The sequence below is a fragment of the Mesoplodon mirus genome (genome assembly GCF_964341445.2).
Source record: "Mesoplodon mirus genome assembly, chromosome: 2".
Classification (NCBI taxonomy): Eukaryota; Metazoa; Chordata; class Mammalia; order Artiodactyla; family Ziphiidae; genus Mesoplodon; species Mesoplodon mirus.
This window is the reverse complement of record NC_138977.1, coordinates 197898960-197913255: the sequence shown is the minus strand read 5'-3', so window position 1 is coordinate 197913255 and position 14296 is coordinate 197898960. Positions and strand designations below refer to the sequence as shown.

The window sequence follows — 14296 nt, the reverse complement described above, 5'->3', positions numbered from 1 at the left end:
TTTTTGGCCTCGCCCCACGGAAGGCATGTGGGATCTTAGTTCCTACCGGGGATGGAACCCCTACCCCGTGCAGTGAAAGCGCAGAGTCTTAACCACTGGACCTTCAGGGAAGTCCCTGGATGTTTCTTTTAAGGGCCTTCTATGCATTTTAATAGAATGTAAGCCTTGAAGTTGTCTCTGGAGGCGCTGAGATCTTAGATTCTAAGTATTTTTTGTTTACCTGGTTAACTTCCTTCAGGGAGAACTTTGGGGGAAAAAACCTAGTGAGCATCAGAATTTTCTGGGAAGCTTTAAAAAATAAAGATTCCTGGGTCACACTGTGTAGACCAGGGGTCCCCAACCCCCGGTCCTCAGACCAGTATCTGTCTGCAGTCTGTTAGGAACCGGACCACACAGCAGGATGTGAGCCTCAGGCGAGCAAGTGAAGCTTCATCTGCCGCTCCCCATTGCTCGCATTACTGCCTGAACCAACCCCGCCCACCCTGTCCGTGGAAAAATTGTCTTCCACGAAACCGGTCCCTGGTGCCGAAAAAGGTTGGGGACCGATGGTGTAGACTCCCCTCAGTAGATCGGAAGTGGGATGTAGAGATCTATTTATATTTTTAAAACCTGAGGGGATCTGACGACCAACTTGTTTGGGAACCATTGCGTCACCCTTGCCAGTGTCAGTTTCCCCGAGTTATTGGTGAGCTGAGTCAATTTCTGGTCTGCAGTTTAGATGCCAGTTCCAAGGGTCAAGGTTAACAACCTTCTGTGAACATTCAGGAAATTGACCTGTATTCCTGTCTGCAGGTTAAAGTCAGAGAACCTTTGAACAGGGACAGTTTTTCCCTTGGGGGGGTGGGTGGGGTGAGGCTGCTTCAGAACTGTTTAAACCGTTTGACAGGTATTTGGTTAAAACCCCCATCTCTGTCAAAAGAGTGGCAATACAATTTATCATCCAGACTGGAACACTGTTGAAAATGAAATGGGGTGCTTTTGATAATTAAGCTGGGAAAATCTGTTACCGTCCTGGGCAAACCAGGGTGTCTTGTAGTCCTAGTCATAAAACATTTCTGCATATAATTTTTTAACTAAACCAGTGGTCACAAGCACATTTGCATGAAGGGGTTCGGAGACAACATAAAAGAGTTTTGACTCGAGGGTGAGGTAGTGGAAATATTAACAGCTGCAAGAAAGATGCTAAATGGCAGCTGGTCCCAGGTTTCTGTGTTGGGGGCAGTAGAGCATGGTGAGAACTGACAAAATGGAGAGTGTCTGCCTCAGCTAAAGGGGCAGAGTAATTTAAATTTTGAAAAGCCAAGATTGTAGACTGGATTCATTTCATGGGCCTCCTCCAGCTTTCAATCTTGAGCTTAGGGAGTTAAAGGAACCCAATCTGGCTGTCAATCAAACACGTAATTTTAAGTAGAAGTGCCTTTGGACAAGTCCTCTAGGGGAAGCCAGCCTCAGAATGGCTGTCCTAGAGGCTGATTTGTCGACCCCTCCAATGGGTCTGCTTCTCTCAACTGCCATTAGGGAGTATCTGACAAATACAGTCACCTTAATCTCAACAGAGCTAGGGCTCAGTGGTTGTTTCTTGGCAGTAACTGGGCAGTTGAGTCAGAGGCTATGTTTAAACTCCTTTGTTGTTCCCCATTGTTTTCCAGATAAAGTACGGTCTTGTTAAAAAGAAAATGACAGAACTCTTACAGCCTGGTCTATTTTTACATCTCCAGACTCCTCCCCTTCCTCTCCCTTCACTTCCTGTGTTTTATCTATGCCAGTCCACGTGCTATTCCTGTAAATTGGCATGCTCTTTTCCGCCTCCTGTAGTGCCTTTGCACAGTTTTAAGCAATGCCTCCTCCACGGAGCCTTCCCTGATTTCACCGTTAGGCTCCCATTGCCTCTCTACTTGTTTCTAGCATCAGCTGTTATACATACCTGTCTGCCCCAGGAGATTGTGAACTTGACAGTGTGCTCTGCCTGAATCATTTCAGGTAATCCTCACAACAGCCTCTCAATGCCTGGACTGTTATCACCCCTGTTTCATAGGTGAGAAGAGTGAGGCACAGAGAGGTGAAACATCCCACCCAAGGGTACTTAACCTCACAAGCACCAGAGACGGGACTTGAACCCTGGTCATCTAACTTCAGTAGCCACATCTTAATAAGCTACACTGTCTTTGAGAATGGACTTAAGGAATGTCTATCTGATGAGTGAATGAATGAAAGAAGGAGGTAACAGAGGAGGGATAAAATAGGTATATGCCATAATACGGAGGAAGAAAGTCATCTTTTCATTTGCTGTGGCCAGTGGGTATGCATCGGGTTTTGTATAAAAGCAATATTTAGTTATTTAGATGTAAATCGAAGAAAGTGGGAGAGCCACGTCATAGTCCTATTCTGTGCCATTTAGAAGCGACATTCTATGAACATTCTTTTGTGTTTAGAAGTCTGACGGCAGTGTGCAGGCTTTCATGATGCAGTATAGGATGGATGTACAGATTGGACTCTGAGCAAAGTGTCTGCCTGTGGGGGCAAAGGGTGAGAGAGACATGAGTGAATTCTGCAGAAGAGGGCAGATTGTTCATTAGTGGAAATTGTGCCTAACCCCATTTATTCTCAGGCATCAAGAGCTGTGTGATCAAGTTGTATGGTCTCTGGGGAAGAAAGCTGGAAGAGGGTTTTTGAGAATGTCCATTGAACTAATTAATGGGCCTGCCTCTTTGGAGGAGAGTATAGGACTTCTGTTTTAGAAACTGAAGCTGACTCCATTCTGAGCCGGTTCTGATGGAATTTGACGGTCAGGAGAAAATCAGGACAGCGGGGCATGCTGGGTTAGGTGGATGGACCTCGGAGCCCCACAGCCCGCCACTCACCAGCTGTCAACCCCTGTTCCTCCACTTCCTTCTCTATGATGATGCAAATAATGTTGGCTACCTGATAGTATCTCAGGAGGACTGGGAAATTAACCCTTGCCAAGCAAACTGTGCTTGACACATAATTAGCACTCATTAACTGATAAATACTGCTATGATTGTGATGAATAGTTAGTGTGCAGTAAGGTTTGGAGTCCTCCATTCATGATGGGAACTAACCAGAGTTGGAGACACAGGCCTTCTGTCCTGAGGGCTTTTCAGTTCTGACTTGAGTATTTTATAAGGGGAGGTGTTACTGGGCCCCAGCTCAGCACAGACCAGTGGAGATGGTTGTCTGACGGATGGCGAGTGGCACCCAGGCCTTGGCAGGAGTTTGTGACACTCCAGTTCCCTGTGTTGAAGGCCACAACAGATGAGTCTGCTCAATTCTGGATTTCTCTTTGGCTCTGACAGTTGGGTTTGGAGCCTCTGCTTGTGGCATTGTGGTAAAGCAGAAGGGGAATGGAATTTGGAATTAGGGGATCTGGTTTCAAGTTCAGGCTCCAGCCTTTAGCTGTGTGAACTTGAGTCAGTCACAGCTTTTCTGAGTTTCAATTTCCTCATCTGTAAAATTATATGTTGGTGGTGAAGTCATCATCATTATTATCTCAACTAGGAGAATGTATGTGAAAGAGCTTTGTAAAAGGCAAATCCCATAATTTGTTTAAATCCATTTTCCCCCCAGAAATAGACAGCTCATAAAAGAATGTGGACTTTATTTATGGGTGATTCCATCCGAGTCCTACCTGATGGTGTTGTCTTATAACTTTCTGAGATCTCCTTTGGCTCCCCATTAATTTGGCTTAAAAAAAAAAATCAGACCAAAGATAGGATGGCCAGGCCTTGATTACTCAGACTCAGGGCTCTTAAGACTGGTTCTAACTTGTCCAGGATCTGTCGGGATATACTTAGCAGAAATGCCTCACCTCCAAGACAGTTTGAACCAAATGCTGGAAATTCCAGAGTTCTTGGCAGCTGAGCATATGAAAGTAAAAGGAAATTTCTATTTTCATTTTCTCAAGCTTTTTGCCCCCCACCGCCCCCATCTCCTCATTTTAGTTTTGTGAGTGGTCACAGTCCAGGATAGCAATGCTGGGGAAAGTGATTATTTGATTCCTTTTGAAATAGTCACTTTTTTAAAGGATGGAATGAAGCAGCATGATTACATACTTAACAACCACTAGATATTTTGGATTCAGTCACTCATGGGACAAATATTTATTGAGCACCTACTATGTGCCAGTCACTGCTAGGCACTGGGGATACCACAGTGCAAAAGGCAGACAAATCCTGCTCTCACATACCTTACTGTTTAGTAGGCTCTCAAGCATTATGTAAACAAACCCACAGAATAGATTTACAAACCTAACTGACAAGTGCCGTGAAGAAGAAAGTGTATGAAAATGTTGACGGGGTTGGGGGGGCAGGGGGAAGGTTGACAAGGGAGCTAATTTAGATTGGAGGGTTCAGGAAAGTCTTCTGTGAGAAGCGTCATTTAAGCCCAGAAGTTAATCAGGTAGTGGCTATAGCAGGTGCTAAGGCCCTGAGGCGGGAAAGAAGGAAGGCCCCTGTAGCTAGAGCTTAGTAGGGGAATGGCACAGTCCTGAGGAACCTCATTAGTGATTCTGGATTTTATCCAAGGGGGCTTCTCTTTAAGACCATGAGAGTTGGTCGTGATAAATGAGTTCAATCAGGCTGTTCTCCCTGGAGACACACTTTGTCAACCCAGAACCATGGCTCATCCCAAATAAAGTGATGCTTAGGGACATTTGTAAAACAAGGGGTCTGTGTTGTTCTTTAGAAAAAGCTAAATATACATGAAGTCACACCAGGTCAGTCTTCTCGGGAAGACGGGCAGAAAATGAGAGGAATTTGTCTTTATGGCACATACTGGGTGACTCAGAACTAACTCCCTGAGGTCAACTGAAAGGAGTGTGGCCTACGCTCGCCTGTATAAAATATCTTTTCCCAGTGGCTGCATTAGAAGAAGATCCGAACCTTGGATTGAGGGCTTTTGTTTTCTAAAGGCCAGATCTCTGGTAAACAGATGATGGGAAAGCCAGAAAGGAAGGTTAGGAGGTCAGGATCTCTGCACTGGTTTCCACATCCTGCTACATTCCAGGAGAGTTTTGCCTGATAAAGTCATAGCATGTCTGAACCGGAAGGAACCTCAAGGATCAAGTCATCCACCCCTTATTTTGTGGGGATAGGGCACTGATGGGGGGATGGCCATGACAGCAGCCATCACACTAGCCCACCTCAGAAGGGTCAGTGTTTTCCGTTTGGCGAGGGCTGACTGGAAACAGACTGCTGAAAACTGCATCAGACACGGAGGCTCAGGACATAAGCCTTGTGTCCTGATTTGATGTCTTGAAAGGCCTCTTACCTGTGGTTCAGCCTTACGGAGACCCTCAAATGTTCATAAGATCTTCACTGGGCTCCCAGGGGTCAAGGGCCTTCTCCAAGGTGAGGCCAGAACCCTGTGGGTGCTGGGAGTCTGGGCATACTCTGCTCCTGGAGGGCTTGGACTTCTCATCAAGGAAGGTCTTTTAATGTCAAAGTCATGGACTGACCTTGGGATGATGGTCCTATTTTTAGTATATACCTTGGTTTAGAAAATACCTAATAGTAAAAAACATCTCTGAGGTTAGTACTACTTCAAAATGAGTTCATACTTTGTTCATCACAATAGCATCTGTATTCACTTGAAAGATAGTTGTACATCTCCACGTGAAGCTTGATATTTATTCAGGTCACATGTAATGCTCCCTAGGCAGATGAACTGGATGACCCACTGCAGTCATTGGCTGGCTTCCCCCAAGCATTGGTTGCCCATAAATTTGGAACCACTGGGTTTAGAAGCACTGGCCTGTAAATCAGCCACCCAAAGGGGCTAACCCTAATAGTCGATTTCCTGGCTGGGAGGAAATGAACCAGTATAAACCTATACTATTGTATTTTAAAATATTCTTTGTTGCTTTTTTCAATTACAAAAGTAATTCAAGCTCATTGTATAAACCAAAAACATTACAGAAATGTAATACTGTGAACAGTTTGGTATGCAGTATCTCAATTTTTTTCTGTGTATAAATAGCATATTAATTGTTAAGATTTTTATAGAAATAGGATGTTTCTGTACATAATGTTCACTAAGTGTGTGTTTTTTTTAATTGGTGAGTTATTTTAGGGAAGCAGCAAGAGACAGTGGGAAGAACATTGGGTCTGCTTTAGGGTTTGAGTCCTGGCTCTGTATTATACTATTGATAGTTGGATGACTAGTAATACAGTAATATATCAGTTGGGTGATCCCAGGTAAGTCACAGATCTTTCTAAACCTCAGTTTCTTGGTCTCTAAAATGGAGACCAATATGGGGTCTGATACTTGCCTTCCTTTTTCACAAGGTTATTTTAAGGATCCAATGAGATGGTATATAGAAAAGAACTCATTGTAAACCATAATGTATTACATAACTATAAAGGATCATTATTATTGAAATTTATAATTTTAGCCTTCTTTCCTTTTTAAATGCTTTGATCCACATTAGTGAATACTTAATCCAGTGGTGACTTACTCAGTGGTTTCCTTGGAGACAGATGGTAACTAAGCCAGCTCTTTTTTCCAGGTCACTCCTGGAAGCAAGGCTGCTACAGCTAACTTATGTGTTGGAGATGTAATCACAGCCATCGATGGGGAAAATACCAGCAATATGACACACTTGGAAGCTCAGAACAAAATCAAGGGCTGCACAGACAACATGACTCTCACAGTAACCAGGTGAGGCCCATGGAAACACTCGCTCATTTCTGGTCGACTGGAAGCTGCTTGTGGGCAGGGACTACCTCACCTATTTCAGGATCCCCTACCCACCCAGCTCAGTGCCTTGTATGGTGTAGGCAGGCAGAAGGTCTGTGGAACTGAAATTTCAGGTTGCTCATTTTCCTAATTTTCACAGTGCTCTTCATAGTGTGGGCATCTTTCTCCAAGATATTTGCATTTTCATTTGACCTAACACAACTAACCAAAATTTTGAGGTAGTGAAATCAGTATAATGAAATGAAAACCATCTTGTACACTTCAGAGCCCTACCCCCATGGGAGATGCACTATTTTATTACTATCCCCTCAAAAGCACATTTATCCCTCATTCTTGTCTCCATTTCTATCTCAGTCCACATCTTCTCCTTCAAGACATTCATTCATTACAGATTGATTTTTTTGATCCATTTACCAACACATTGAATAGCTCCATCTTGTATATATTTGGCCTTGTGCGGGGCACTCTGACAATAAAAGGATAAGTACAAATATTCTTTACCCGTAAGAGTGAAAAAATGCTACACTAATGAAAACTGAGACAAGACCTAGAGAGTTGCTGTGTGAATGGTACAAGGAAATCCTTTCCAAGCTCAGAAAAGGAGGCATCGCTTTTGTTTGGTCCAGACACACTGCACGAACAAGTTGGTTATCTGGTCTGGATCAGGAACACTGGATGAGATAGAGGAGCTCGTTCCATCCTGAGCAGAGGTGGGGCGGCATCAGGCATGCCCAGGAGCATGGTGGAGGCCGGTGTGGCTGGGTCAGCGGTACAGAGCGCAGTGGGGGAGGATGAGGCTGGAAGAATGACAGCAGCTTGGGAAATCCCTCAGGGCTGAGTGCACACAGCCGTCAGACATGATGTCATGAGGTTGGTGCTTCCGAAAATCACACTGATAGCAAAATGGAGGGGAAGGCGGGGGGAGAGTGCTAGCAGTCGGGCAAGAGGGGACACTTTCCCACTCCGTTTTTAGTATATTTTATTTATTTAGCATGCATGAAACAACAGCTTTGTCAATCTGTTGCAGATCTGAACAGAAAATCTGGTCTCCTCTGGTGACAGAGGAAGGGAAACGTCACCCATACAAGATGAATTTAGCCTCTGAACCCCAAGTAAGTACTTGCCCACCATGGCCCTTGCTCTCAGCACCCAGAGGCCTTTCTGCTTTTGACACCGCTAGGCACACTCCCGTTTTTCCTGCCCTGGAGGCAGGGGATAGGATGCAGGGGGAGGGCCCTCCGCTGACACTGCTGGGACCTGGCTCTTGTTTGGTTCTTCCCGTAAGGGAACTGCGGGAGGAAGGGGCTGGAAAACCCCAGGGCAGTGACGCCAGGGCCTGGGCTGGACATAGCGGGTAGGAAGGGGATACGGGAAGCGGGTGGAAGCTTTCCTGTGCAGAATAGGGTGGCAGAACCACTGCAAACTAGGGTGCTGACTCAGCTCATTATGGATTGCAGATGCAAATGAATCATGCCAGGGACAAAAAGAAGTTTGGGTCCTGAGGCCTAGAGTCTAGAGGAACTACAGGAAATTTAGTAGTAAACCCAGACATTCCCCACCCCACCCCGGATCCCGGGTCCTACTGCCTGGTTTCCAAGAGCCTTCGGATGGGAATCTCTAGTTTTCTTACAGTGAGATCTTAAAATTACTAAAATAAAGTGGTAGTTCATATTGGAAAATGTGATAGGGAGTCAATGCACAATTTGTTGGCCAAATAGAATTTCCTGGACGGGAGACTGTCCTGAGATCCCATATTTGTACATAATAGATTATAAGTGATTGTATTTCTTCTTTAACTACATCTCCTAAATTATCTACAATGAATGGGTACAAGGGGAGAAACATAGAGAAGAATGTTTAGAACATCTTTGTAAAATTCCTCACGCCTGATATGCTACTTTTCACAAAGTGTGTCTCTCGGATAAATTAATGAGTTGTTAGTGGTATGTTAGTAGGTAAGTCGATAATGGCTTTTGAAAACTTCTTTTAGACTGGTTTCTGATTGTTATACATTTAGCCCCAATTGAAGATTTGAACTTTAATTTTTTTTTCTAAATTTGGGACACTGTTTCATTTTTATGGTGTATTGAGATATAATCAAAAGATAACATATAGCTAGTTATCTTTTATACCTAAAACAGAAACTTGTATGAAATTGAACTCACTTGGGTACATTAGTGTGGGTAAATTGAGTGGTTATATCTGAATGGTTATTTTCTCAAATGTCTTCCATTAAACTGCCAGAAATGCAGTCACACAAAATGTTTCCCATTAATATAATAAAAATAATACTTAGTCCTAAGAGTCACTTTAAGGATCATTTTGCATCTGGCATTTCAAAACTGACATGACCATATTATTCTGTACAGCCCCTCTAAGGAAAGTTCATGAATGGCATTCAGTCTATAAACTGGCAGTTGTGCAAACTAATTTAAAACATGCCACAGTCAATTCCAATTTCCTAGGGAGTTCTCAGCCACTTCATTAAATTTACTACAAATGTTGTTTTAATGTATTAAGTCCTTATATGTTTTATAATATATAAGGAATGATTTTGTTTTAATGTGGTCTATCTAAAATCCTAGTTTTCACTTCAGTAAGGCAATGCTTACATTTTAGTTATACTTTTTATATGTATTATACTTGAATTTTCATCTTAAACATATAATCTGAGTACCTATATTAATCTTTTGAAGGTAGTTTTCTTCAGATTAAAAAAAAATCTCCAACACTTTAACATCTAATTTGACTATACATTTCTTTTGATTCCAGTAATTCTTTGTTCATATGAAAAACTTCCCACCTCTCATTTTTCCAAAATCTTCCACTTCCAGTCATTCTAAAACAGAGGAATGAGTAAGAGCAGAGTTCATCTATAATTAAAGGATTTGTTCATTCATGTAAGGCTAGCCCACACCCCAGCTTATCTGAGGTCAGTGTAGTTACACACCTAGTTTATATTTCCTCATTATTGAGTTTCCTTGGAGACATAAATACAAAGCCCAAACAATGACATCATCCCTTCCAAAAGGCAGGCCCTGAATTAACCGCCTGACTTCTGGAAAGACCAGTATTCACATGGGGTTAGAGATACTCCTTTTATATACAAAACAGATACATTCTTAGGAGATTCTCTATAAAGTAAAAAATCAGAATTTCCAACCTGCATTTTCTACTGACTTCTATTCTAACTGAAAATGTGTTTCTATGGAAGGAGAAGGGAATGACACTGGTTGACTGTCTGCTGTGTGCTGGGCACTGTGCAATGGCTAAGAAAGAAGTATAACTTGCCCAAAGCCGAGCAGGGGGCAACAGGGAAAAAACTGAGCCAAGACAGAAATATGAGGGCTCTTCCCTGGTGCTCAGCATCCTAAGATGCTCCTAAGGAATTGCTGTGGGGAAGGAGAGAGGAGGAAAGAATTGCAATCCTGGCTGCCGCTGTCCACCTGCCCCACAGAGCTGCAGGGTAGCCACTGACGGGGGCGAGAGTCCCAGGCCACCCTTCAGGAAGTCTGCTGCCATTAATGACCCCTTCTTATTCCTTGGGGTAGTTGTGCCATAGAACATACTTAACCATTCTTTGATTACTGCTGAAGTTATTAACTAATTATACTTCCCCTTTGGTGAACAAGCTGTGGTTACTGAGCTTCTGTCCAACGTGGGTAAAGTCAGCTCAACGTAATATATACAGTAAAACCGCACTGATTCCGACTTGTTGAAGAGGGAGACTATCTGAATCATCATAAACACATTTTCATGTTGTCTTTTAAGTCAGTACACAGTGAATTAAGCTGGTGGTTTTCATTATCGTTTTATAAGAAAGTGTGAAAGACTTGAAGGTTTAGTGAAGGAAGAGAAAAAAAAAAAAGGAAGAGTAGTCGTTCTGGGCCTGGGTGTTAACAAGGAGTCCAGGATTCAGGAGGATTTCAGGGAGACCCAGAAAATAGGACGCACAGCGAGTTTAGTAGGCTGCACAGAGTACGCTCTCACCTGCGAGCAGGCTTTGAACCAGAACACCCATGCGGAAAGCATCTTGCTAACTGAGTCATCAGAAAAGCCGTGATTTTTTTCAAAAGGCGAATGTTAGTTTAAAAAGTTTTCGGGGGTGTTCTTCAAGTAGCTCCTAGGTGTTGGAGCTGTAGTGATTATCCATCAAGTCCTGGCAGTCCAGCGTGGAGGTGGAGGGCACTTCCTCAAATTACAGAAAGAGGGGAATGAGCACAGGAGGAACTCCAAGTCCTTTCCTGCAGCTCCCCCTGGGCACCGCTGTGTAGCAGGTATCCCCCAGCCTTCCTTCTGATCAGCCTTGGCCTTCTCCCACACAAGACACCAGATCAGTCATTCCCCGTAGCCCCTTCTGCCAGCGCACTGAGGCTTCTCTGCCTAGTCAGGAGCTGCTTCACTGGTGACACAACAACCCTCTTATCTTGCTTCTCTGAACCGCTCCTTCCTGGGGAATTCGTCTCCACCTTTTATCATCTCCCGCTCCTCACTGAAGTGATGCCAGTTCCTCTTCCTGGTACTTAATCCCTCTGGACATGTGCCCTGAAAGGGTGTTTCAGCTCTGACTTGGATCCTGACAGCCCAGGGCATCAGGGGGTGTCCTGCCCAGGCGTACCCAGCAGGAGATCAGGCTCTGCTGGGCCTCAAGGAAGAACCAGGAGGCAGAGGTGGCGGATGAAACTGCATACGTGCCCAGCTCGTGCAACGTCCTGGGTCTTGCCCCGTGTCAGGTGGGTTTGTCAAGTGCCCCTCAGCTAGTCTGGCATTGAGCCGGGGCCATCATAGCTCATTGGAACACCTCTCTCTCCCTGGCACTCAGCCTGTATCATCCATCGAGGCGTGCATATTGGATACCCCTCTGATTTCTCCTCTGATCTCTGCCCTCAGGAGGTCCTACACATAGGAAGCGCCCACAACCGGAGTGCCATGCCCTTTACCGCCTCCCCTGCCTCCAGCCCTGCCCCCAGGGTCATCACAAACCAGTACAACAACCCAGCTGGCCTCTACTCCTCTGAAAATATCTCCAACTTCAACAATGCCTTGGAGTCAAAGACAGCAGCCAGTGGGCAGGAGACGAATGCCAGAGCGTAAGTAGGCCCGTGCAGTCCGCTCTGGGCCAGTCCTGGAAGAGGCAGGCAGGCAGCGGGGAGAAGGTTCAGCCACTAGCCCTGGGAGAAAAATGCCTACTTTAGCACAGTTCTTTCTGTGTTCATTTTCCTCATCTCTAAAAAGCGGGTAATACCACCTGCCTTGTAGGGCTGTTGTAAAATAAGAAGTAACCTGTAAAATGCCGGTACTGTGTCTGACACACCAATTGAGTATTCACCGAGACCTATGTTATTATTAACCTGGTTTCCGTGGTCATTGTCTTCTTCTAAGTGACCATTTTCCTTCCTTGACAGCTCTGCTGCTTCCCAAGAAACTCTTCCGTTTTTATAGTTTGGGCTTTCTGCTTATGATCACCATTTGGTCTGAGCAAGGGAAGAGTACCTGAATGCAGTTTTCGGTGAAGCAGTGTTTGCCTTTTTCCCTCAAGTGGCCCAGTAGAGATAATAGAAAGAAGTCCATGAGGATATAAACGTGTGTCTGTTAGAACAGGTTCAGATCTGGGGCAGAGGCAGAGGTGGGCTTGCCCAGGGGAGAGGAAGGGTTGCAGGTGGCCAGGGTGGAGAGGTCTAAGGAGGCATCTTGCTTAGGGCTGGGGACGCCTGTCACCTTTGGCCACAGCTGCCTCCAAGTCTTTATCCAAAGGATCCTCTGCATCTTCCCGGCAGAGGGGGCCCAGAGTCGACTCCCTCCCAAACACTCTGAAGGTGAATCCAGAAACACTGGGAATCCCACAGCCCATGGTAGAGAACTGGGTTTGAGGACAGAGAGTAAGAGATGGGATGAGTTGTCTGTGGTGGAAAACGGGAGGGACTAAGGCACGAGTTACCACCTCACATGCCCAAAGGTGGCAGGGAAGATAAGGACTCAAGGTCAGAGCTCTGAGAACAGACAAGGGGGAGCAGAACGACCCATGGCAGCTGGACAGTGCATGCCCCGTCCAGAGGGGGAACCACTCCTTGGCTCCAGCCAGACACCACATGCAGGCCTAGGATTCCCATTTCTGATGATTCATTTCATCAAACCAGAAGTCAGAAAGCTTCTTTTCATCTGAAATCCCCTGATTTTTAGATGTTGCTGACAGTCAGACTGGTTGGAATATACCATGTGCTCCAAACGTGTCTGATCTCAGAGGATCTTTTCCGCTTGGAACCCTCAGTTCTTTTTTTTTTTTTAATTGAAGTATAGTTGATTTACAATCTTATGTTAGTTTCAGGTATTTATATGTATAAAGTGATTCGGTTTTTTATATGTATATATATATATATTTTTTCAGATTCTCTTCCATTATAGGTTATTAAGAGATACTGAATATAGTTCCCTGTGCTATACAGTAAATCTCTGTCTATTTATTTTATATATGGTGGTGTGTATCTGTTCTGTACTCTTCAATTATCCCTCCCCCCTCCCCCTTTGGTAACCATAAATTTGTTTTCTATATCTGTGACTGTTTCTGTTTTTTAAATAGATTCATTTGTATTATTTTTCAGATTCCACATGTGATATCATATATTTGTCTGACTTACTTCACTTAGTATGATATTATCTAGGTCCATCCATGTTGCTGCAAATGGCACTATTTCATTCTTTTTTATGGCTAAGTAATGTTCAGGGGTGTGTGTGCCTGCATGCGTGTGTGTGTGTGTGTGTCACATCTTCTCAAACCAAACGTCTGTTGATGGGCACTTGGGTTGTTTCCATGTCTTGGCTATTGTAAATAGTGCTGCAGTGAACACTGGGGTACATGTATCTTTTCAAATTAGAGTTTTCATCTTTTCTAGATATATGCCCAGGAGTGGGATTGCTGGACCATATGGTAGCTCTATTTTTAGTTTTTTAAGGAACCTCCACCATTCTCCATAGTGGCTACACTAATTTACATTCCCAACAACAGTGTAGGAGGGTTCTCTTCACACCCTCTGCAGCATTTGTTCTTTGTAGACTTTTTTTTTTTTTACTTTACTTATTTTTGGCTGCATTGGGCCTGTTTGTTGTTGGGTCTTCGTTGCTGCACGCAGGCTTTCTCTAGTTGCGGCGAGCGGGGTCTACTCTTCGTTGTGGTGCACGGGCTTCTCATTGTGGTGGCTCCTCTCGTTGCAGAGCTCAGGCTCTAGAGCACAGGCTTCAGTAGTTGTGGCGCATGGGCTTAGTTGCTCTGCGGCATGTGGGATCTTCCTGGACCAAGGCTTGAACCCGTGTCCCGTGCATTGGCAGGTGCATTCTCAACCACTGCGCCACCAGGGAAGTCCCTCTTTGTAGACTTTTTGATGATTGGCCATTCTAACTGGTGTGAGGTGATGCCTCATTGTAGTTTTGATTTGCATTTCTCTAATAATTAACGATGTTAAGCATCCATTCATGTGCCTGTTGGCCATATGTATATTGTCTTTGGAGAAATGTCTATTTAGGTCTTCTGCCCATTTTTTTTTTTTTTTTTTTTTTTTTTTTTTTTTTTTTGTGGTACGCGGGCCTC

General features: G+C 44.3%; 1 protein-coding gene across 1 annotated transcript in view; it reads left to right on the top strand.

Annotated features, from left to right (window-relative positions):
• The window catches only part of PDLIM1 (PDZ and LIM domain 1), a 42669-nt gene that overhangs the window by 9260 nt on the left and 19113 nt on the right, over positions 1-14296 (top strand). Inside the window, exons 2-4 of the mRNA XM_082633570.1 lie at positions 6524-6675; positions 7742-7826; positions 11605-11804. Of these exons, the coding sequence (XP_082489696.1) occupies positions 6524-6675; positions 7742-7826; positions 11605-11804 (437 nt within the window). The remainder of the gene's footprint in view (positions 1-6523; positions 6676-7741; positions 7827-11604; positions 11805-14296) is intronic.